Genomic DNA, 23,080 nt, shown 5'->3' on the forward strand with positions numbered 1-23,080 from the left:
GTTTTGTCACCAAAGCCCCATATACTACCCACCATTGCGACCTGTACGCTCTCGTTGGCTGGCCCTCGCTTCATACTCGTCGCCAAACCCACTGGCTCCATGTCATCTACAAGACCCTGCTAGGTAAAGTCCCCCTTATCTCAGCTCGCTGGTCACCATAGCATCTCCCACCTGTAGCACACGCTCCAGCAGGTATATCTCTCTAGTCACCCCCAAAACCAATTCTTTCTTTGGCCGCCTCTCCTTCCAGTTCTCTGCTGCCAATGACTGGAACGAACTACAAAAATCTCTTAAATTGGAAACACTTATCTCCCTCACTAGCTTTAAGCACCAACTGTCAGAGCATCTTACAGATTACTGCACCTGTACATAGCCCACCTATAATTTAGCCCAAACAACTACCTCTTTCCCAACTGTATTTAATTAATTTATTTATTTTGCTCCTTTGCACCCCATTATTTTTATTTCTACTTTGCACATTCTTCCATTGCAATACTACCATTCCAGTGTTTTACTTGCTATATTGTATTTACTTTGCCACCATGGCCTTTTTTGCCTTTACCTCCCTTCTCACCTAATTTGCTCACATTGTATATAGACTTGTTTTTTTTTGTTTTGTTTTTTTACTGTATTATTGACTGTATGTTTGTTTTACTCCATGTGTAACTCTGTGTCGTTGTATGTGTCGAACTGCTTTGCTTTATCTTGGCCAGGTCGCAATTGTAAATGAGAACTTGTTCTCAACTTGCTTACCTGGTTAAATAAAGGTGAAATAAAAATAAATAAATAAATAAATAGCCACTCCAATACCTTGACTTTGTTGTCCTTAAGCCATTTTGCCATTTTGCTTGGGGTCATTGTCCATTTGGAAGACCCATTTGCGACCAAGCTTTAACTTCCTGACTGATGTCTTGAGATATTGCTTCAATATATCCACATAATTTTCTTTCCTCCTGATGCAGTCTATTTTGGGAAGTGCACCAGTCCCTCCTGAGGCAAAGCACCCCCACAACATGATGCTGCCACCCCCATGCTTCATGGTTGGGATGGTGTTCTTCGGCTTGCAGGCCTCCCCCTTTTTCCTCCAAACATAACAATCGTCAATATGGCCAAACAGTTCTATTTTTGTTTCATCAGACCAGAGGACATTTCTCCAAAAAGTACCATCTTTGTCCCCATGTGCAGTTGCAAACCGTAGTCTGGCTTTTTTAAGGTGGTTTTGGAGCAGTGGCTTCTTCCTTGCTGAACGGCCTTTCAGGTTGTGTCAATATATGCCTCTTTTTACTGTGAATAGAGATACTTTTGTACCTGTTTTCTCCAGCATTTGCTGTTGTTCTGGGATTGATTTGCACTTTTCGCACCAAAGTACGTTCATCGCTAGGAGACAGAACGCGCCTCCTTCCTGAGCGGTATGATGGTTGCGGGTTCCCATGGTGTTTATACTTGCATACTATTGTTTGTACAGATGAATGTGGTACCTTCAGGCATTTGGAAATTGCTCCCAAGGATGAACCAGACTTGTGGAGGTCTACAATTTATTTTCTGAGGTCTTGGCTGTTTTCTTTTGATTTTCCCATGATGTCAAGTAGAGGCACAGAGTTTGAAGGTAGGCCTTGAAATACATCCACAGGTTCACCTCCAATTGACTCAAATTATGTCAATAAGCCCACAAAGCCATGACATCATTTTCTGGAATTGTCCAAGCTGTTTAAAGGCACAGTCAACTTGGTGTATGTAAACTTCTGACCCACTGGAATTGTGATACAGTGAATTGAATTATAAGTGAAGTAATCTGTCTGTAAACAATTGTTGGAAGGATGACTTGTGTCATGCACAAAGTAGATGTCCTAACATACTTGCCAAAACTATAGTTTGTTAACAAGAAACTTGTGGAGTGGTTGAAAAATGAGTTTTAATGACTCCAACCTAAGTGTATGTAAACTTCCGACTTCAAGTGTATTTGGCTGTTTTTGCTGCATAACATTTCAAAGTTGTCACTTTCAGGTTTAGAAAAGGTGACTGCTAAATTTGAACTCCCACTCGTATAAACTGGTAGCATAGTTAGCATACAGAAATCGATGGTGGCAGTCAGTCGTTTTTAACTGTAATGCAGTTGATTGATCACTATGATATGAACATCAATTGGGGTTGACATCCATACAAAGCATTATACTCAGATATTTATCTGAACATAGTGTGAAATACAAATATAAACAATAGCCTAAATATAGACACATTTTGCTGTGTGGGGGGGCAATGGGGAGATTCGGGATGAAGATGCAGGTGGGAACTGTGCTGCCTTTTTATTTAATGCTATGTTGGCTGAGCTCCTATATCAAGCACCGGGAAACAGACTCCAACGTCTCAGAAGAAGTAAGGTATTTTCGTTTAGCCAGTCGCTTGTAAATAGCTGGATGGCTATAGAAATTAGCCCTGAATCACTATGAGTGGTGCGGTGCAGTCCAGTTTAATGGAAGCATATGATAGCTCCCTGAAGCACAAGAAGTTTGAATGTTCGGACTTCTAAAGAGGCCGCATCTCTGTAAATGATGTTAACCAATCCAGACATTAGATTGCCCATAAATCTGATTTTAGCTGACTGGGGAGAAGGTGTAGGTCGTCAACTGGAGGCACTAAACTGTGGTTTTCAAGAGCTAATGGTTTCCTAGAAACAAGGGCTACTCAATTTGCCCCACTCTCACCTACTTTTATGTCTAGTGGTAGTGGGTTATATAGAAAGCACCCTCAAGACACCAAAGTTAGACAAATAAATGCTGGTATGCGTTACCAAATTACAGACCAGTATTTCACAAAAGATCAACATTTGCATCTCCGTAAATTGTACGGCTGGAAACTGACTCAGCATCTACGCACGAATATTTCATGGTAGCTTGATCTGTAGTACGGATTTAGTCATATTCTCCAAGCGAGGTGCGCTAGTTAACCAGCGCGGATGGGAGAGGAAGAAGGTGACGCTGAATTATCGAACGCTTACTTAGTTATCGGCTGGGGAGGCTTAAATCGAGACAACAACATCAAGCCCTAGCTAGCGAGGGGCGAAGATATTACATCTCATAAATACGTGAACATGTTGATGCATCCACTTTGAACATAAAGGCAGGTAAATATGTTATTTGTTGATACTATACACGTTTAAATATGGGTGTTTTTTTTCCCCCGAAGGCATTTACCCGTATATTAACTAGCTAACGTTAGCCAGCTAGCTGCAAATGGATTTCGGTTGTGAAGATTAAGGAGTTGCCCGCTGATATATTTGGGAACTGAATACAAACGCAGTTTTGTGTGAAATGCACTTTTACATACGGCTACAAGCCTCGTATAGTGTTATCTAGCTATGTCTGCTAGCTATCTAACTATATTAGAAGGGTGTGTCTTGATTGAAATGAAATGAAGGTTATGTAATTAATATTAGATGTTCTGCCCAGTTTTAGCTTGTTCTACTCGGCGCCATTAGCTTGCTTAGCTGTACGGGACTGATCGGTGTGTTTCGGGAGCAATCAGTAACGTTAAACGATGTTATTTTCAATTATTACCCGATTAGTATACTAACTAACACTTTTCATAGTTTACAAAGTGGTAACCTAGCGTAGAAAGATGACAAACTGTTGATAAGTCACTATCTCAGAGACTGTTGGCCACTTCCCAAATGACCTGCAGTGCTAGCAGCAGCTCAGCTGCGATACTAGTAGCTAGTTTGCAAGTCTGAAACGATTTGATACATTTTCCACGGTTGAAGCGACTCACGTTTTCACTGTCACGAAGTATTTACCACAGCTTGATTATAAGTATTGTCCTCTTCGTACAGGTAGAGGTTTTTATAGGTAGCTAGCTGATGCCTTTCCCATACAACTTGACAGCAGGTGCCGCCCATAGAACCGCTAGCACGGAGAGGACGAGATTGAGCTAAATTAGCTCGCTACAGCAGTAGCTTGATGTGAGGCCTTCTTTAGCCAGTTGCCTTCGTCACAGAAGCTAGCTTTAGTTTGTCACTTTATGCTTACTTGTTAGCTAGCTAACTCATTAGACGCTATCGCCTAGTTGGTCTGTCACTGTTATCTAGCTAACGACTCAACTCTCTGGATATAAATTGAGAATAGCAGGTTATGCCAGTAGCTAGCTAGTTAACAAGCAACATTGCGTAAAAATTCGTCTAGCAAACATGCCCAGCATTCATTGTCTATTTTTTTTGTCAAATGCCTACCAAAAGGGTTCAATGCAATGGTTCAATCACTATGTTGTCATTTGCAGCGATACTATTTATTTATAGCTAGCTAGTATCTTTAGCTATATTGCTTGAAGGATAACTATATTGTAAACAAAGACTCATAACACCACATGTTGTTGGCAACTTGTTAGGTGAAAACTGACAATATAATATTTGGTAACTGTTTGGTCATAACAGAGTGGTATTTAGTGACTAACGTTAGTCGTTGTAGTGTAATGTTCTGTTTCTGTAGCTTTTCAATTTCTCCAAGTAGATTGGATAGAGACTCATCAATACTGACTCAAATAGTTATTTTTACTTTCAGATTGAAATTTGGTTTCCCAATTCAAACTAGCCACACTTGCTACCCCACTCCAAACAAAACTCCCTCTTTAAAAAAAATCTGAGATGGAAGAAGAATTGATTCTATTCAGTACTCTATTTCATAATTTGTGGTGGTGGATACAACTAAAGGGGCTTTCATTTCATTGATTGACCAGTGTTGTTACTGTAAGTAGACAATGATTGAACACTTGCTTATTGTTTCACTCTTTGCACAGGTGAAGAAACACACACATTCAGAAATTTAGCCTATTCTACTCGTGTAAGTTAGCCTAGTTTATTCTACAACTACTGTAAGAAGCTTTCTGGGCATTGGGAAAGTTGTTTTTACTTTCTTTTTCTTTACATCTAATACTTTTTCATAATTTGAATGATGATTAACATGGATATTATAGGTAAGCCATGTGGTTTCAGTTGAAGGCATTCAGTTGTACAACTGACTAGGTATCCCCCTTTGCTCCCTCTATTTCAATGCATCTCCTTTACTCTATGATGTGAATCAGTTTCCCAAGCTACATGGATTAGGAGAGGCATTTTGGCAGTCATTGATAAGTTTAAGTGCGTTGCCTGAGGAAACCATAGCTGCCTGACAATATTGCTGGCATTACCTGCTCTACACGAGTATCCACAACATCACAGGTCCCAAGGGGAGGAGAGGGAGGAAAGCTGGGCCTCAGGGTTATACAGAAACCTTCATGTATGCTATGAACTATTCAAATGCTACCAGTGAATACTGATATGATGATGAACTTGTACAAAGCTTAGGTAGCACACTACAGTTGAATTTGTCCATTCAAAAAGCCCTATGAATCAGTCACGGTTTAGCCTTTACAGCTAATAGGCAAGGACCACATTTTGTCCAAAGCCATGGCCCTATAGTGTGTTTAGATGCAGGTCTTTTGGGCATTCACAGATAGTACAACATGGAAAGATGTGGTGTTCTCATCTTAAAACTCCATCTAGTATGTGATGTTTCCACCCGTATTGATTGTTTTATTGAATTCACTGCATGTGCTACTCCCATTTCTACTTCAGGCTGGAAATGTATGAAAGATGAGTAGCCTACGAACCTTTATAAGATCTTATCTCAGACTTGTTTGGAGATGTCATGCAGATTTCTCCAGTCTTTCAGGCTTATCATAAAAAAATACATGTAATAGATAACTGATCACTGCAAATGTGTTTTCAAAAGTATTTGGCAAGATGTTCCGTAATGGATTCGGTTACACCTAATGGCTAATTTAGTATGTGTTTGCATGTCTTTCAGATATCCAACTAAACCAAACAGGACTACTGCAGTACCTCATCATTGTTGACACTGCCTCCACCATTGCCCCTTCTGCCGTGGCACTGGAACATGAAGAATGTCTGCTGTATTACCAAAGACTGACCAGAAGGAAGCAATGAGGGGCTTTGGGGGAAGTTGCCAAGCTGCGTTGTGGATCCAGTAGCTGGGATTCAGAGTGCTTGTTGTGTATGAGTGTGTGTTTGTGTGTGCGTGGGTGCTTGCTAGCACAACCTGCCCCTTTCAGGCAGGGACATGCTACTCTGATATTGGAGTTGGAGAAGAAAGGAGTCGACCTCCATAAACGAGGAGAAGAAGGAAGAGAAGAGCGCATGCAGTACAACATTGCCAGATATAAAAACTGTGTATTTTGGCTGCAGTTTAACCCAGTGGACGTGGCTTTTAATACACTGCACATTTCTATACAACACCTTTCCTCTGTCTTTGTATCGCCTCCCTCCCCCCTAAGAGTCCTTGTTGTTTTGGCGCCTCTGTGATTTGCATGGCCGGGGAGTAATCGTGGAGAGGCCAGGGTATCACAAGCTTATGGATTTTGACAAGAAGGTGGGTAAGGGAGAGACGGAGGAAGGGAAAAATATGTCTAAGGCAGCTGGCAGCAGGACTGTCCGGGGTACAGGGACCAACTCTGGGGTTCTTATGGTTGGCCCAAACTTCCGCGTCGGGAAAAAAATCGGCTGTGGCAATTTTGGAGAGCTGCGGCTGGGGAAAAACCTCTACACCAACGAATATGTGGCCATCAAATTGGTAAGGCCAACATGCTTGACTAAACAGCATGGCTGTGATGTGTTTCTGTTTGGATGCACTCCTACATTAATCATCCTCACCACTATTTTCTTGTAAATTATACCGTAGGTCTATATTTTGCCACCCTCTCCCATCTAACATTTCTCTTCACTACAACAACTAGTGCAGTTTGCCATTGGTTTTCGGCTTTGTGACAAATGTTTTAGTATTACTGTAGTTTGGCCAAGGTAATTAAATCCAGCTTCCTAATAGCAGCAGAACACCCCATCCCTGATGACTTGGTGACCTTTAAGAGGCAGGAAACATTTGAGTGCTGACAATGTTTCTTCCCCCAACAGGCAAATATTTACATATCTGTAGCTTGGACCCATGCACTGTTAATAAGTCAACCATGCTCCGTTTGTATTATATTAAAGAGAAGGAAGAAGAATCAACTGCCCAGGTCATGATATACTGAACACGTCATGACCTGGGAAGTTGATTATTCTTCCTTCTCTTTAATATAATACAAACTGAGCCACACACAGCAGAGCTCTTGCCTTTTTAGCTCAAAAGTGAAATAGAAACTGAAGAGGTTGCAAGTCAAGATTTTAGTTCTGAAGCACGCAGAGGGTTGGTCTGGGAAACCACATGAAACGGCAAGGCTTGTTTATTTTCAGATTGGTGAAGGGAGGCCCAGACAGAAACTGAGCTTCCTCTGCAACATACTTAAGTTTCTGTTTTCCTCCTCCAGTCATGTGTCAGTCCTACACAGAGGATCAGTGTATGCTTGAATGTCACCATAAACACTGGTATCTGTGTGTTTTATTGGGGTCGTTTGAAGTTGCCAATTAGAAATCTCCTGCAAAAAGGCCTTGGTGTAACTCTGCACCTTACGAGAGAAGGTTGTCCTAGATGGCGTCTGAACGCTGCACTCGAGTGTGGGCTTGACGTCACTACCTACACAGCCACACTGGACGATGTATGATTATCTTTACATTGGATCTCCCGGGGAGGTCATGATCTCTGACTAGGCACATTGCTTTCAATGAGGTTAGCAAACCCGTCAGAGGTTAGCGCTGAATTTGAATCTCTACTCCTGAAGTCCTCTGTTATGCTGCTTCTCCTCTGTGAGGCATCCCATCAGTTTGGGTATTTTTGGGGTATTCTGCATAATGGCATTATTTCCGTGACATCACTGGATCTTTTGGCCCTGTTGCTCCTGGAGTATATTTTAAATGAACCAAAGAATTTGTTTCAATTGTAGTAGTTACTAGTTAACTACTCCATCAACTCTCATAATTAGGGCAATGGCATGGTGCCATGTTGATTTGATCTCATCAGCTAGCTAGCAACCTGGACCTGTTCAGCCAGGCAACACTTAAAGGCATTACTGGGCATCTTAATTAACTAGGACTGACACAATTACCATATAACGGTGTTAGTGACAGTTCTGGATGAAGACCGTCATGAACATTTAATAACCGTCATAACCGTCCATCTTTTTCTTCTTCTGTGGAACGAATAGCTAGAAGAAGACGGGACGGCCGGGCATTTGCGCCGTTGAATCCTTTTCTGCAATTAACATGGACTCTAAACAACAGGATAACTTTATTGACCCTTGCTAAAACATGCAAGGTCTTGTAGCAAACAATGAATACAATGGGCTTGGGACCTTTAAACCCATTTTCTCACATCAGATAGCACGCGGCTGTCTTTACTGATCTGTCTGATAACACTCATGGGATAGCTAAAAATGCGTTTGGGTACAATATGCTGTCCTAACATTTGAAAATGTTACCAAGATCGGCCACTGAACCTCCTTTCATCCTCAAAACATGCGAGTTAAATCTTACCATAAACAATAGAACTGTAATATTGATGCGTGTTTTTCATGAGCAATTCTTCACTACCTAATTCTACATCTAGCTAAGTTGTTTTGTGGTGGTAGAATGAGAATCAGTATTTATGAAATTTGAAATGTGCATGAAAAGTAGCTAGATAGTGTCTGCCATCTGGCTGAGCCAATCAATCCATATGAAACGCAAGGCAGGGAGGGATGCTAACATCGACAGTACACACATTCAATGCTGAATACTCCCTCTAACTAGCTAGTGTAGTAAAGTTCTAGCTAATGCACAAATTATTTTTCATTATTGATTGGGGCGGGGGTCGATAGTTACATATCGGGATATTATTTTTGCGATTCATCGTTTTGGCTATAGCAATGTTTTTGCGCTACTTGGCTGTACCTGCCCCCAAAACTCCAGTATTTTTCCACCATAGCTTTTTCTCCATCTCCTTTTTAAATTGGGAGCCAATTTGCTTTCAGCACTTTTATTTCCATGACTGATCAAAGCCATGAGAAAACAAGTTATCTCCTGTCCCTCTGCAGCAGACATATGGTGAGCAATATGTTTGGAATAAAGAATCGCAATAAAATCACATGATCGGATCACAATGCATATCGTATTGCCACCAAAGTGTTGTGTTCATTTCTTATCTTGAGGTCCCTGAATTTCCAGCCCTTGTTTTCATGATATATTTTCTGCCTTTATTAGTGTGCAGATTTCTAGCATTACAGCACTGCTCTTTGCAACATCGGGTTGGCCAAATGTTACAAAGTAGTGAGGCACAGTGCCAGCAGTCAGTCAGATACATGCCGATTTCTGAGTACAGTCCCCTAACTTTGGTGCCGTACAACTTAACAAGCTGGTAGCTAGCTAGCATATGGCCATTCAAACTTTTTCATTCAAAAGTTTGCTCAGCTGATCAAGCACGGTTTGCTTTTTGCATGGTTAGCCAATGCGTCATAGCTACCGAGAGAGGAGTGATTTTTAGAATTAGGAACTAGTGTTCGGCGGATGAGCAAAATCTACATTTTTAGAGATGTTCTACAAGACCGATCGGTTGAGGGATGAGTGTTGCATAGGAGTGACGCCATCTGAAGTGAGACAACCCTGGCTATTTGACTGGTAAACCCGTGGGTACACTCGCAATGGCTGCCCGGTATTGTGATGCAATCATTTCCATGGTAATGTAGAAATTCATTCAAATGACGTTAGAATGTATTTTTTTGTAATGTCAGTTGAATCAACATTTCAAAGCAGATATTGATGGGTACACTTCCTGCTTTTACTCCCTGCTTTGCTTCTAGGTCAAAAAATATACAGGTTTAGACAACGTTGACCAACATAGTCCCATTGTTGTGAAGAGTTATGGGATATTAGAATCCCTTGTTTTAAACTTTGTCATCTTCAACATAGCTTTGTTATTTTGAGTACACTTGCAATGGTCGCCAGTCCACCCATTATACCATCATTGACTTGAATGGGGACGCCGTTCTTTTCATTCTATTTCTATGGCAGCACATGCGTTCAGGAGCAGAGTAAAAAATAATGTAAAATATTTTCTGCTTTAATCTTCGAACGGTTGGTTATTAAGCAGACCACGGTCATTTGGCTGACCACTTAGTCATCCAAAATTCCATGCCCGTCCCAACGCTGCACTGTTGTGATTTAGGACTTCTAACCCCTTTTAAACATTACGTGAGCTACTGACTTCTGGGATGTACCATTTTGGATTAATCTATTTCTACCTTGTCGGTTGGTACCAATGTGATTAACAGGGACTGAGCTAGAGCTATGTTTGTGAGACAAGGGCGGATCCCGAAGGGGCCCGGGGCCAGGAGCGGCAAACAATCAAAGCTACACTAAAGTATGTGGACACCCCTTCAAATTAGTGGATTCAGTGACTTTCAACATGGTACCATCATAGAATGCCACCTTTCCAACAAGTCAGTTTGTCAAATTTCTGCTCTGCTAGAGCTTCCCCGGTCAACTGTAAGTTCTGTTATTGTGAAATGGAAAGGTCTAGGAGCAACAATGGCTCGGCCACAAGCTTACAGAACGCAACCGCCGAGTGCTGAGGCGCGTAATAATCGTTTCATTGGTTGCGACACTCACTACCGAGTTCCAAACTGCCTCTGGAAGCAACGTCAGCATAAGAACTGTTCGTCAGGAGCTTCATGAAATGGGTTTCCATGGCTGAGCAGCCGCACACAAGCCTAAGATCACCATGCGCCATGCCAAGTGTCGGCTGGAGTGGTGTAAAACTCACCCCCATTGGACTCTGGAGCAGTAGCGTGATGAATTACGCTTTACCATCTGGTAGTCCGACGGACAAATCTGGGTTTGGCGGATGCCAGGAGAACGCTACCTGCCTCAATTTTTAGTGCCAACTAAAGTTTGGATGAGGAATAATAATGGTCTGGGGCCGTTTTTCATTGTCCAGTGAAGGGAAACTAACGCTACAGCATACAATGACGTGCTTCCAACTTTGTGGCAACAGTTTGGGGAAGGCCCTTTCCTGTTTCAGCATGACAATGCCCCTTTTGTACAAAGTGAGGTCCATACAGAAATGGTTTGTTGAGATCAGTGTGGAAGAACTTGACTGGCCTGCACAGGGCCCTGACCTCAACACCATCAAACACCTTTGGGATGAATTGGAACGCCAACTGCGAGCCAGGTCTAATCGCCCAACATCAGTGCCCGACCTCATTAATGCTGTTGTGCCTGAGTGGATGCAAATCCCCGCAGCGATGTTCCAACATCTAGTGGAAAGCCTTCGTGGAAGAGTGGAGGCTGTTATAGCAGCAAAGGGGTACCTACTCGACAAGCAGGTGTCCACATAGTGTATCTTTGAAAAGCTGAGACTCCCACGAGCATGTGTATTATGTTTTGCTTTATGACGCTCACAAGCTACACCAGTGGTTAGAAGGTAAGGGATTTTACATAGAAGAGCATAGGGAATCCCAGGACAGTGTCTATAATACTGTAATAAGCTCACATAGTTGCTGTCAAACTCCACACAGTTGTCACTGACTAGTGGGATATTAATTTCCCACTAAGCAAGCAATTTATGTACTTACAGCATTCATCTAAATTAATTATCAGGTTTTTGCTTTGGTGGACCTTTATTATTTGTTTTATTATTTCATATTGTTTCTACTAGTAGCCCTGGTTGTCCTGAAAAGAAAATTGTAAAACACTTAATTGTGAGGTTAAATATAAGGGCTGGACATGCAGATAAATGAAAAGCTGATTTTTTTGCCGGGGTCTTGGGACTGATTGGGTTAACACTGCCAGGAATATGTTGTTTTCTCCTGTGAAATGTAGACTTTTATGTGCTGCTGGTTTGACTTGTGTCTTCTCCTCTGAGGCCCTGACCTCAGTTTGGGCATGAGTGGCGAGTGCTGCTTTAACTCTGCTGGCTGACCTCCAGTCTAGTGCAGCTGCCCACAGGTTTGTGCCTTCACCTCCCTGGTCACTCACTCAGGCAGGCCCTGGATACCCAGTGAACGTTACAGCCCAGTCTAATATGGTTCCTGTGTTGTCAGGATTAATTTGCCTCTGTTCATTATGGACTGACAAGTGTCTTGTGTATTTTCTCTGCCTCGTACCAAGTTGCACGAGCAGGGTGCGTGCTATTGGGCGACGCCTGCACCTGGGACAAAGGTGAAGGCCAGTGTCACCCTTCCCAGACTTGTGAGAACAGAAAGATACGTATTAGTCACAGCCCTCTGTCAGAGTATCTGGAACTGCACTGCACGTTCATGGACAGAAGGAAAAAAAAAAGCAGAGCGAAAAATTGCTGAGCGCTGAAAGGTCGTCTTTGTTAGCCAGCCTTGTCCACACACAGTGGTCTAGTCTTTGGTTCAGCTGTGCCCTCTCTCACACTGACAAACCCCTCAGTGATGGAAGCAGGAGCCCGCTCCTGTAAGTACACTGCAGGCTTACACACTGGGGGGGGGGGGGTCCCGAGCGTTAAAGAAACAAATTCTAACAGCTTTACGGTAATGGCAGCTCATAATTCCCATTCAAGCCATTTACTTGAAATATAGCCATACCATTTTTCCTCTGCTCTCCCGTGGACTAGGGACCTGGCAGTCAAGGTCACGCACACATACTCGTGCTTCGGGCGAGGACAGTAAATTGAAATCGGCTTCTATCCTTCCATAAGGAGCGGTAGTTGGTCTTTCATTTCTCTCCGTCATGTACAGTCATTTATTGACAGCTGGAGGTACGGTGGATGGGGGTTGTTAAACGTACCACCTATGAGGCTTACAGCGTTGTGTTCTACTACACAGCGCTGTGTTCTACTACACAGCATTTGTGCAGTGGGGGAAAAGTACTCAATTGTCATACTTGAGTAAAAGTAAGTATATCTTAATAGAAAATGACTCAAGTGAAAGTCACCCAGTAAAATACTACTTGAAAAAAAAGACAAAGTATTTTGATTTAAAATATACTTATCAAAAGTAAATGGAATTGCTAAAATGTACTTAAGTATCTCAAGTATAAACCTTTTCAAATTCCTTATTTAGCAAACCAGACAGCATAATTATTGTAGTTTTTTTACGGGTAGCCAGGGGCACACTCCAACACTCTGACATAATTTACAAACAAAGCTTTTGTGTTTGGTGAGTCTGCCAGATCAGAGGCAGTAGGGATGACCAGGGATGTTCTCTAGATAAGTGTTCGTGTTACTTGGACCACTTTCCTGTCAAAATGCAATGAGTACTTTTGGGTGTCAGGGAAAATGTATGGAGTAAAAAATATATTTTCTTTAGGAATGTAGTAGAGTAACAGCAAAAGTTGTCAAAAATATAAATAGTAAAGTACAGATACCCCCCAAAAAACTACTTAAGTAGTACTTTAAAGTATTTTTACTCAAGTACTTTATATCACTGGCATTGTGTTCTACTACTAGTGGGCTGGACCTGCTGTTGACTGAATGGACAGCTTCTGCTTTCACTAGCAATAACTTGGGATGTAATCATTAACTGATACGAATTGGTCCCCGGTTGAAATGTTTAAGATATGAGTTCATCGGTCCATGGGACCCCAAACCAATCTAAATGTAGCATGCATCGGTCAGGAAATAGATTTAAATTTTACGGATCGCCGGTTCACTAATATTTGTTGCTCAAATGACTTTCTACCTTCCGAAAATACCTAATATTTTGTGATAACTGATTCCTCTCCTTCAGTGTCGAACTAAGCATGTAATTGTGTTGACAGTCATTGATCTACAAGTCATTTAGCCTAGTCAAACTGCACACTCACCAACGAGAGGAAGGCCTATTCCTGATCTTGCACATCTGCCTGTCACCTCAATATAAGGCTTTATTAGTTGAGTGACCACCAATATAATTTGTACGGTGATTTTGATCAAATGCACTGTTAAATTGTTTTACCGGAATAGAAGTAGCCTAAACTACCGCCGGAGGCACAACTCTCATCGGGCTAAACATGCTGATCATGGCTTACATTCAATTTGATTTGGATTGTTCTGGTTCACCATCAGTGACAGTTTTGGTAGTTTTCCTTAACTTTACAGGATAAAGTAGATAATTTCATAACGAGGACAGCGGGAGAAGAAGAGATGCTCACTCCCAACAGTCACCTTCCAGACAGTCTAAACAATTAAATTATGAGATTGGATGAAATCCAAAGTTTAGCTATATGTTCAAGTTTTGTCACGTGTACAAGTACAGTGAAATTCCTTTTTTGCAAGCCCTCCCAACAATGCACTAATCAATGCACTCGGTCAGAGCTAATTTTAAAGATAAATATTGATATATTATTAGCTCTAACAGTTTTAATCTGCAAAAATGACAAACAGATTATTTTCCCTTATGGCTCAGCTCAGGTGCCGACATACAGAGAGCTCCAAAAGTATAGGGGTAGTGACATTTTTAGCTTTGGCTCTGTACCCCCAGCACTTTGGATTTTAAATGATACACTGACTATGAGGTTAAAGTGCAGACTGTCGGCTTTAATTTGAGGGTATTTTAATGCGTTTCAGGTGAACAGTTTTTAGAAATTACAGCATTTGTACATAGTCGCCCCATTTTAGGGGACCAAAAGTATTGGGACAAATTCACTTGTTTTAAAGTAGTAAAAAGTGGTGTAGTATTTGGTCCCATTTTCCTACTGTAGCATGCAACGATTACATCAAGCTGGTGACTCTACACATTTGTTGGATGCATTTGCTGTTTGTTTTTGGTTGTTTCAGATTATTTTGTGCCCAATAGAAATGAATGGTAAATAGTGTATCCAACAAATGTGTAGAGTCACAAGCTTGATGTTGTCATTGCGTGCTATGAATATGGGACCAAAAATACATGTGAATTTGTCCTAATACTTTTGGTCCCCAGAAATGTGCGGGACTATGTACAAAAAGTATTGTAATTTCGGAACAGTTCACCCGAAATGGATAGAAATACCCTCTATCATTTCAACTTCAAAGTGCTGGAGTACAGAGCCAAAACAACAACAAAATGTCACTGTTCCAATACTTTTGGAGCCCACTGTTCTACACCATAGACGTATACATAATTTACATGTCTCGCACACGCAAGTCCGCACCGAGAGCCCAGCTCAGGAGCTCCATCAGCAGCATATTTTTAAAATTTAGAACGGAAGATTAATTTTTATGCAACAAATGTTAGTGCATCGAACCGAGTCGCACAGACTCATCTAATCCAACCGAATCACACTGAATCGTTTCAAACTAAAGCGTATTGTTCCTGTATCGTATCAGAGCCCATGTATTGAATCGTCTTCAAAGGGAAAGATCCACATCCCCCTAGCAATAACTCAGTGCTGTTGAAGGAGAGTGTTACAGATGTGGGATCTTAATTTCATCACCCTGTTGCAGGAGAACATTCCTTCAATGCAGGACATTTGAGGTTTAAAAAGGCTTCTGAAGTTTTGTAATTACATTTGACTTGATTTTACCTTATGAAAATGTGTCAAACCCTACAAAAATGTCAATTTATTATCCACATAATTCACATTTCCTGTTGCAGGATTATTTTCCTGCTGAAGCAAACTGGCTAAAATTTAAGATCCTACATCTGTAAGTGAAATACACTTCCATGGGACTCTATACAAGTCCCCACTGCTGAATGACTGATATTGGAATGACCTTGTAGCGCTTATTACTACTTAGTGGATATGATATGTAGCTATGTTAAAACAGATAGTTGTTTGACACAGAGGACATGCTGTGGCATGTGAAGAGACAGAATTGTGGTCAACCATATCATGGAAACCAGAGTTGCAGTATCCTATTCCACATTTTACTGTACCACTCCCTTTGCAGCTTGTGGTGGTGGTTGAAGTGTGTTAAAGTACAATCGCTTGATCCGCATGCCAAACCAAGTAACCCTGTGATGTAAAAAGTATGCTGTTAGTGTACAGGCTACTGGCTTAATTAACCAATTCCCATCTTGTACATCAGGGGTGTCAAAGTCAAATGGACGGAGGGCCAAATAAAAAAATCAGCTACAAGACGAGGGCCGGACTGTTCGAATGTTCATTGAAAATTTTTTAAATGACGCATATAGTCTAGTGAACCTAATTGAACCTACTGAAAACCTAACAAATATATTACAATATGATCAGATAAATAAAGCAATATTTTCTTATGGCTCTGTCAGTAATCTTTAATTTTCAACAGACACAAAAGACAAACTTCCTTTATATAAATATCCCCATAACATGAACATTAAATGAAAGAAACCGGTATTCAAGGCACCATCAGTAGACTATATTTTCTATTTTAGCAAAAGTGGGCTAAATTTACTTCAAAGAAAAAACAATAATAGCAATTTTCTATCATCCACTCAACTGAAATATTTTTAAAATATAATTGGATTGAAATACAAAAAAATAAAGTGCAAAAATCTATTAATCAAAAACAACACTTTGTTTAAGGAGAAGTAACATGCAGTGAAAACAAATATTAAATTTTAACTTTAAACTTGAACTGAGTAAAAACTCTAAATATGTGATTGCACAGTAATGTTCACTTGTTTGAGGTTGAGGGTGATACTTGGTGGTGTCCCATCTTTTCCACAAGTTCATCAATGTTCGGGTAAGGCTCTGAGCTGAAGAAATCCTCAGAATTGAGTGGAGGTGTTCAGCAGTAAGTCGACTTCTGTGTGATGTTTTGTTCAGGTTCATCAAAGAAAACAGTTGTTCACACAGGTATGTGCTGCCAAACATAGACAACGTTTGAGCAGCCTGGATGCGCAGCTGGGGCATTGTGCCGGGAGGAAACGGGCGAACTCCGCAGCACCCACTGCCGCATATTTTGCCCTCAGTGCATCATTGCATTGGAGGTCAATCAACTCCATTTGGAGGTTTGGTGGTGAGCTTTCCACGTCAACAGCAAATGGGTTACCGAGCAGTTCCAACCTGCTTTTTGTGCTTCAAAGTCAGCAAATCGGCGTCGAAAGTCAGCGGCAAGCATACCTATTTTTATCAGCCAACTGTGTGCTCGGGAACGCACTGGTAGAGAGCTTCTCTTTCATGGTCTGGCAGCTGGGAAAGTGGCTCAAATTTTCTTTCCGCATCTGCGTCTCCCACAGAGTCAGTTTGGTTTTAAATGCCTTCACTGTACTGTACATATCAGAGATGACACGATCCCAACCCTGCAGCTGCAAGTTTATTGCATTCAGATGACTCGTAATGTCACACAGAAAAGCCATTTCACACAGAAACATTTGTCTCGGAGTTGTGTTGTGTCTTTCCCTTTGCTGTCCAAGAACAGACAAATCTCTCACGAAGCTCGAAACATCTTTGAAGCACCTTTCCCTGGCTTAGCCATCGCACCTCTGTGTGATAAGGCAAATCACCATGCTCCGTTTCTAACTCCGTCAGAAATGCCTTGAACTGGCGGTGATTCAAACCTTTGGCTCTGATAAAGTTAACTGTGCGCGTGATGATGCTCATTACATGCTCCATTTTCAAGGCTTTACCGCACAACGCTTCCTGGTGTATGATACAATGATAAGCTGTCAGCTCACCTGTCGCGTTTTCCTCTTGCATCTTTTCCGTATCTTCGCCACCAGTCCGCTCCTGTGTCCACACATCGCAGGTGCTCCGTCGGTTGTCAAACCCACGAGTTTTCCCAAGGCAGCTCCATCTCATTTACACATCTTGACACCTCTTCATACAAATCATGCCCCGTAGTTGTGCCATGCATAGGACGTAAAGCCAAAAACTCCTCTGTCACGCTTAGGTTGGAGTCCACTCCGCGGATGAAAATTGACAACTGGGCAATGTCAGAAATGTCGGTGCTCTCATCCACAGCCAAGGAATATGCAATAAAATCTTTTCCCTTTTTCACAAGCTGCTCTTTTAGATTGATGGACAACTGGTCTACTCTCTCGGCAATGGTGTTTCTGCTCAGACTCACATTTAAAAAGAGTTGCCTTTTTCTGGGCAAACTTCGTCACAAACTTTAATCATGCAGTTTTTGATGAAATCCCCCTCCGTAAATGGCCGGGCTGATTTAGCGATCTCTTCTGCCAAAATAAAACTGGCCTTGACAGCAGCCTGGCCTTGTGATTTGGCTTTTTGAACAGAGCCTGTCGAGATTTGAGGCCTCGTTTTAATTCCTCTGCCTTTTGTAGCCTTTGTTCCATGTCCATATTCTTGTTTTTGTCCGCGTGTTTCGTTTCATAATGTCGTCTCAGATTATACTCTTTCAGTACCGCCACACTTTCTCCACACAGAAGACACACAGGTTTTCCAGCTACCTTCGTGAACATATACTCCGACTCCCACCTTGTTTGAAACCCCCGGTTCTCAGTATCCACCTTCCGTTTTGCCATTTTTGATGGGTATCTGAAAGTTAATTTTACTGTGATGCTGACTGCTGTGCCAATAAATATTGAAATGAAGCAGCCTACTGCTCGGTGCGTCACCTTTGCATTGTGGGAAATGTAGTATTGGTGCGTGTAAAAGATCTGCGGGCTGCCGGCTTGCTGCGGGCCGGTTCTAATAATAAATCAAGATCATCCCAGGGGCCGTAAAAAACCTTCTTGCGGGCCGGATGTGGCCCGCGGGCCTTGACTCTGACATATGTGTTGTACATCAAGCTGTTGTTCTAGAAAGTAGTGACGCACCAATATGACATTTTTGGCCAATAACCTTATCCAATATTTTCCTTGACAAAAAAAACAACCTATACCGTCATGCGGCCTTTTAAGCATTCTAGTACAGTTAAATAGTTAACACACACACACACATGGATGCAGCATCTCAGTCCAAGAGGCGTCACTACAGTCCCCGGTTCGAACCCAGGCTGTATCACATCTGGCTGTGAATGGGAGTCCCATGGGCGGCGCACAATTGGCCCAGCGTCGCCCGTGGTAGGCCGTCATTGTAAATAGGAATTTGTTCTTAATTGCCTAGTTAAATGTTAAATAAAGGTTACACACACACCGACTAAAAAGTTATTTTGTTGACATTTACGTATGTCCCCATGACCAGTAAAACAATCGAAACCTATTTCTTTCACTTACTTGCTGTGCTTTTTCGTTGTTCATTTGTTCAGTCGTTTCATTCTTAACCAGGATTTCTTATGCTATGGAACGCCGTTTGGGTCTTTGCGTGTCAAATAACACTATTTGACGTGTCAAATAAGCTTGTTGACCAATCAGGACTTGAATATGACTGCACGTCACATTTATAATTTAACACGTTCATACATTTTTTAATGTAGTTATTACACATTGATTACACTATCACTCGTATTTGATGTGTCATAACGATTCATCGATACGTATGCTATGATACTGGTAAAGTTGTCTCGCGCACCTACAGTGCTGGTCATAGGATTCCTAAATTATTGCTAAGAATAATGAGAATGACTGCAGTTTTTACTGGTCATTGTTTTCAGGCTGGTTGTATTAGTGCTAGCTAGGTACCAAGCTAAAGCTAGCTAGCTACCCCGGAAGTTGCGGTTGAACAAATCATGCTTTATTACCAACACGGTATTGTAAACCCATCGTTCGTGGCCAGTGTTTGCTTGTTTGCAGACTTTTTTTGTTCAGCTTTGACAGTGGTACGGATAGTAGTCGTGGTGCTTGGCTTGCACGTGCAAATTCAGAACACACAACATTCTATAATATAACTGTTATTTGACGCGTCAAATAGTGTTGTTGGACGTATCTTTTATGACACGCAAAGACCCAAACGGCATTCCATAGTATGTCATAAAGCAAATAGCAGTGATGTTATTACTGTGTAACTCCGGTAGGGCAACGTGTACCGGTGCTCGACCAGTTGGTGAAAGCCAACATCACCCATGACAGAACGGTTGATTATCAAGAGCAATGAATTCCATTATCTTCTCGTTAATGTATTTCGTCTTTGAGTTATCTCGCTGAAATGTTCTTACTTTTTCAAATGAGAGCTCGACTTTTGACTACTCGATCCACACAGCAGACATTGTCGGCTAGGTTAGGAATGCTGTGTTGCACGCGTAGCGGAACATTTTACGTGGCATCATTACGTCATGTACCTACGTTATATAGGTATGCATGTCTGCTTTGACATCGGTTTTGCACATCGGCGTTAAACTAGACATCGGGCCGATACCGATGTTGGCATTTTAAGCTAATATCATCCGATTCCGATATGTTCACCAATATATTGTGCATCCATACTAGAAAGTATTTATAATGAACTATAAAACCCAGTGCTGTGATGTGGGGAGAGAGCTGTGTAGTAGCAGGGGGACTGGGTGCAGCAGTAGTAGTAGTAGTCATCCCATTAGTACATTCCAAGATGGCGTAGCAGTCAGATGTCTTTGTCCTGTCTCGTCCCATGTGTATATATATTTTTCTTTGCTTTCTTTTTAATATTTTTCCTAACCCTCAACTTCAAAATACACACCTGCAACCCGCCTCACCCAATGTGGTGTGGATCCCCCAAAAATTATATTTACCTCCGAACTGGAATACCTCAACTGAAGCTAACTAACTAGCTATCAGTCAGCTAGCTAACTAGCTACCAGCTATCAGTCAGCTATCCACTGCTAGCGGTCATCAGCTAACCTTTAGCTCGGAAAGCTCCCGCCACTTCGTACAACGCGTTTCAAACCAGAGCATAACGGACCTATTTTTCTCTCCATATCCCCGAATTCCTACCACAAACTCTGAACCTTTTCATCTGGATCATCACAGCTAGCTAACCGCAACCCGGGTTGACTACTCCTGGGGCTAGCCCATGCTAGACCCATCTCCCGGCTCACTCCTGGGCTACAATATCCGGACCCCTTCTACTGCCGGTACGGGGCACGGAACCCCGCTGATCCTCTACAACTGGAATACCGACATAATCTGCCCGAGGATTCCAACAGGTCCCTCAGGCGCGATGCCCGCTGAAGGCCCATTCTGCTAACCTGCTAGGCCTGCTAGCTACCTAGAGCTACTTGGAACCCTACTAACTCCACGACTGGTCTATCAACGTCACCGCACGAAGAGGCAAAAGCAGACTTACCCCCATCGCGACTTCCCCCAAAGGCTAACTTGCTAGCCCCAGTCTACTAACTGCAAGCTTGCCTGCCCCGGTCTGCTAACTGCTAGCCCCTGATAACTGCTTGCTTGCTAACCCGGTCTGCTAACTGCTTGTTTAGCCCCGGCCTACTAACTATTAGCGTGTTAGCATCGGCCTGCTAACTGTCTGAATCGCCGTGGACCCATATGTTCACTTGGCTACACATGCCTCTCTCTAATATCAATATGCCTCATCCATTACTGTTCTGGTTAGTGATTGCTGTCTTATTTCACTGTAGAACCTCTATAGCCCTGCTCAATATGCCTTAACCAACCATGTTATCCCACCTCCTACATATGCGATGACATCACCTGGTTTAAACGTCTCTAGAGACTATATCTCTCTCATCATTACTCAATGCCTAGGTTTACCTACAATGTACTCACATCCTACCTTACCTTTGTCTGTACACTATGCCTTGAATCTATGCTGTCGTGCCCAGAAACCTGCTCCTTTTACTCTCTGTTCCGAACGTGCTAGACGGCCAGTTTGTATAGCCTTTAGCCGTACCCTTATCCTACTTGACCTCTGTTCCTCTGGTGATGTAGAGGTTAATCCAGGCCCTGCAGTGCCTAGCTCCACTCCCACTCCCCAGGTGCTCTCATTTGTTGACTTCTGTAACCGGAAAAAACTTGGTTTCATGCATGTTAACATTAGAAGCCTACTCCCTAAGTTTGTTTTACTCACTGCTTTAGCACACTCTGCTAACCCGGATGTCTTAGCCGTGTCTGAATCCTGGCTTAGGAAAATCACCAAAAACCTTAATCTCCATTGCTAACTATAACATTTTTTGCCAAGATAGAACTGCCAAAGGGGGCGGTGTTGCAATCTACTGCAAAGTTAGCCTGCAGAGTTCTGTATTACCATCCAAGTCTGAACCCAAACAATTCGAGCTTCTACTTCAAAAAATGCACCTTTCCAGAAACAAGTCTCTCACTGTTGCCGCTTGCTATAGACCTCCCTCTGCCCCCAGCTGTGCCCTCGATACCATATGTGAATTGATTGCCCCCCATCTATCTTCTGAGCTCGTGCTACTAGGTGACCTAAACTGGGACATGCTTAACACCCTGGCCATCCAACAATCCAATCTCACACAAATTATCAATGAACCTACCAGGTACAACTCCAAATCCGTAAACATGGGCACCCTCATAGATGTCATCCTAACTAACTCGCCCTCCAAATACACCTCTGCTGTTTTCAATCAAAGATCTCAGCGATCACTGCCTCATTGTCTGCATCCGTAATGGGTCTGCGACCAAACAACCACCCCTCATCACTGTCAAACGCTCCCTAAAACACTTCTGCGAGCAGGTCTTCCTAATTGACCTGGCCAGGGTATCCTGGAATGGCATTGACCTCATCCCGTCAGTAGATGATGCCTGGCTATTCTTTAAAAGTGCCTTCCTCACCATCTTAAATAAGCATGCCCCACTCAAAAAATGTAGAACTAGGAATATATATAGTCCTTGGTTCACTCCAGACCTGTCTGCCCTTGACCAGCACAAAAACATCCTGTGGCATTCTGCATTAGTATCGAATAGCCCCCGTGATATACAACTTTTCAGAGAAGTTAGGAACAAATATACACAGGCAGTTAGGAAAGCTAAGACTAGCTTTTTCAAACAGAAATTTGCATCCTGTAGTACTAACTCAAAAAGGTTCTGGGACACTGCAAAATCCATGGAGAATAGCTGCCCACTGCTCTGAGGCTAGGAAACACTGTCACCACCGATTTAAATTCACTATAATTGAGAATTCCAATAAGCATTTCTCTACGGCTGGCCATGCTTTCCGCCTTGCTTTCCGCCTTGCTACCCCTTTGAAAGTTAACAAACAGATTACCGACCATTTCGAATCCCACCGTACCTTCTCCACTATGCAATCTGGTTTCAGAGCTGAGCCACGCTCAAGGTCCTAATCGACATCATAACCGCCATCGATAAGAGACATTACTGTGCAGCCGTATTCATCGACCTGGCCAAGGCTTTCGACTCTGTCAATCACCACATTGTTATTGGCAGACTCGACAGCGTTGGTTTCTCAAATGATTGCCTCGCCTGG

At 42.4% G+C, this 23,080-nt stretch overlaps 1 protein-coding gene across 5 annotated transcripts in view; it reads left to right on the plus strand.

Moving 5' to 3' along the window:
- The first annotated feature begins 2,930 nt into the window (after window positions 1-2,930).
- Window positions 2,931-23,080, plus strand: part of LOC115144965 (casein kinase I-like) — a 46,812-nt gene continuing 26,662 nt past the window's right edge. Inside the window, exons 1-2 of one of the 5 annotated variants that reach the window (XM_065003083.1) lie at window positions 2,931-3,117; window positions 5,835-6,617. In XM_065003083.1, the coding sequence (XP_064859155.1) occupies window positions 6,399-6,617 (219 nt within the window). In that variant the 5' untranslated portion in view covers window positions 2,931-3,117; window positions 5,835-6,398. Of the gene's footprint in view, window positions 3,122-5,834; window positions 6,618-23,080 lie in introns of all 5 variants that reach the window. The other 4 variants (XM_029686136.2, XM_029686137.2, XM_065003085.1 and 1 more) reach the window with 4 other exon arrangements.

Source organism: Oncorhynchus nerka, linkage group LG17 (assembly GCF_034236695.1).
Source record: "Oncorhynchus nerka isolate Pitt River linkage group LG17, Oner_Uvic_2.0, whole genome shotgun sequence".
NCBI lineage: Eukaryota > Metazoa > Chordata > Actinopteri > Salmoniformes > Salmonidae > Oncorhynchus > Oncorhynchus nerka.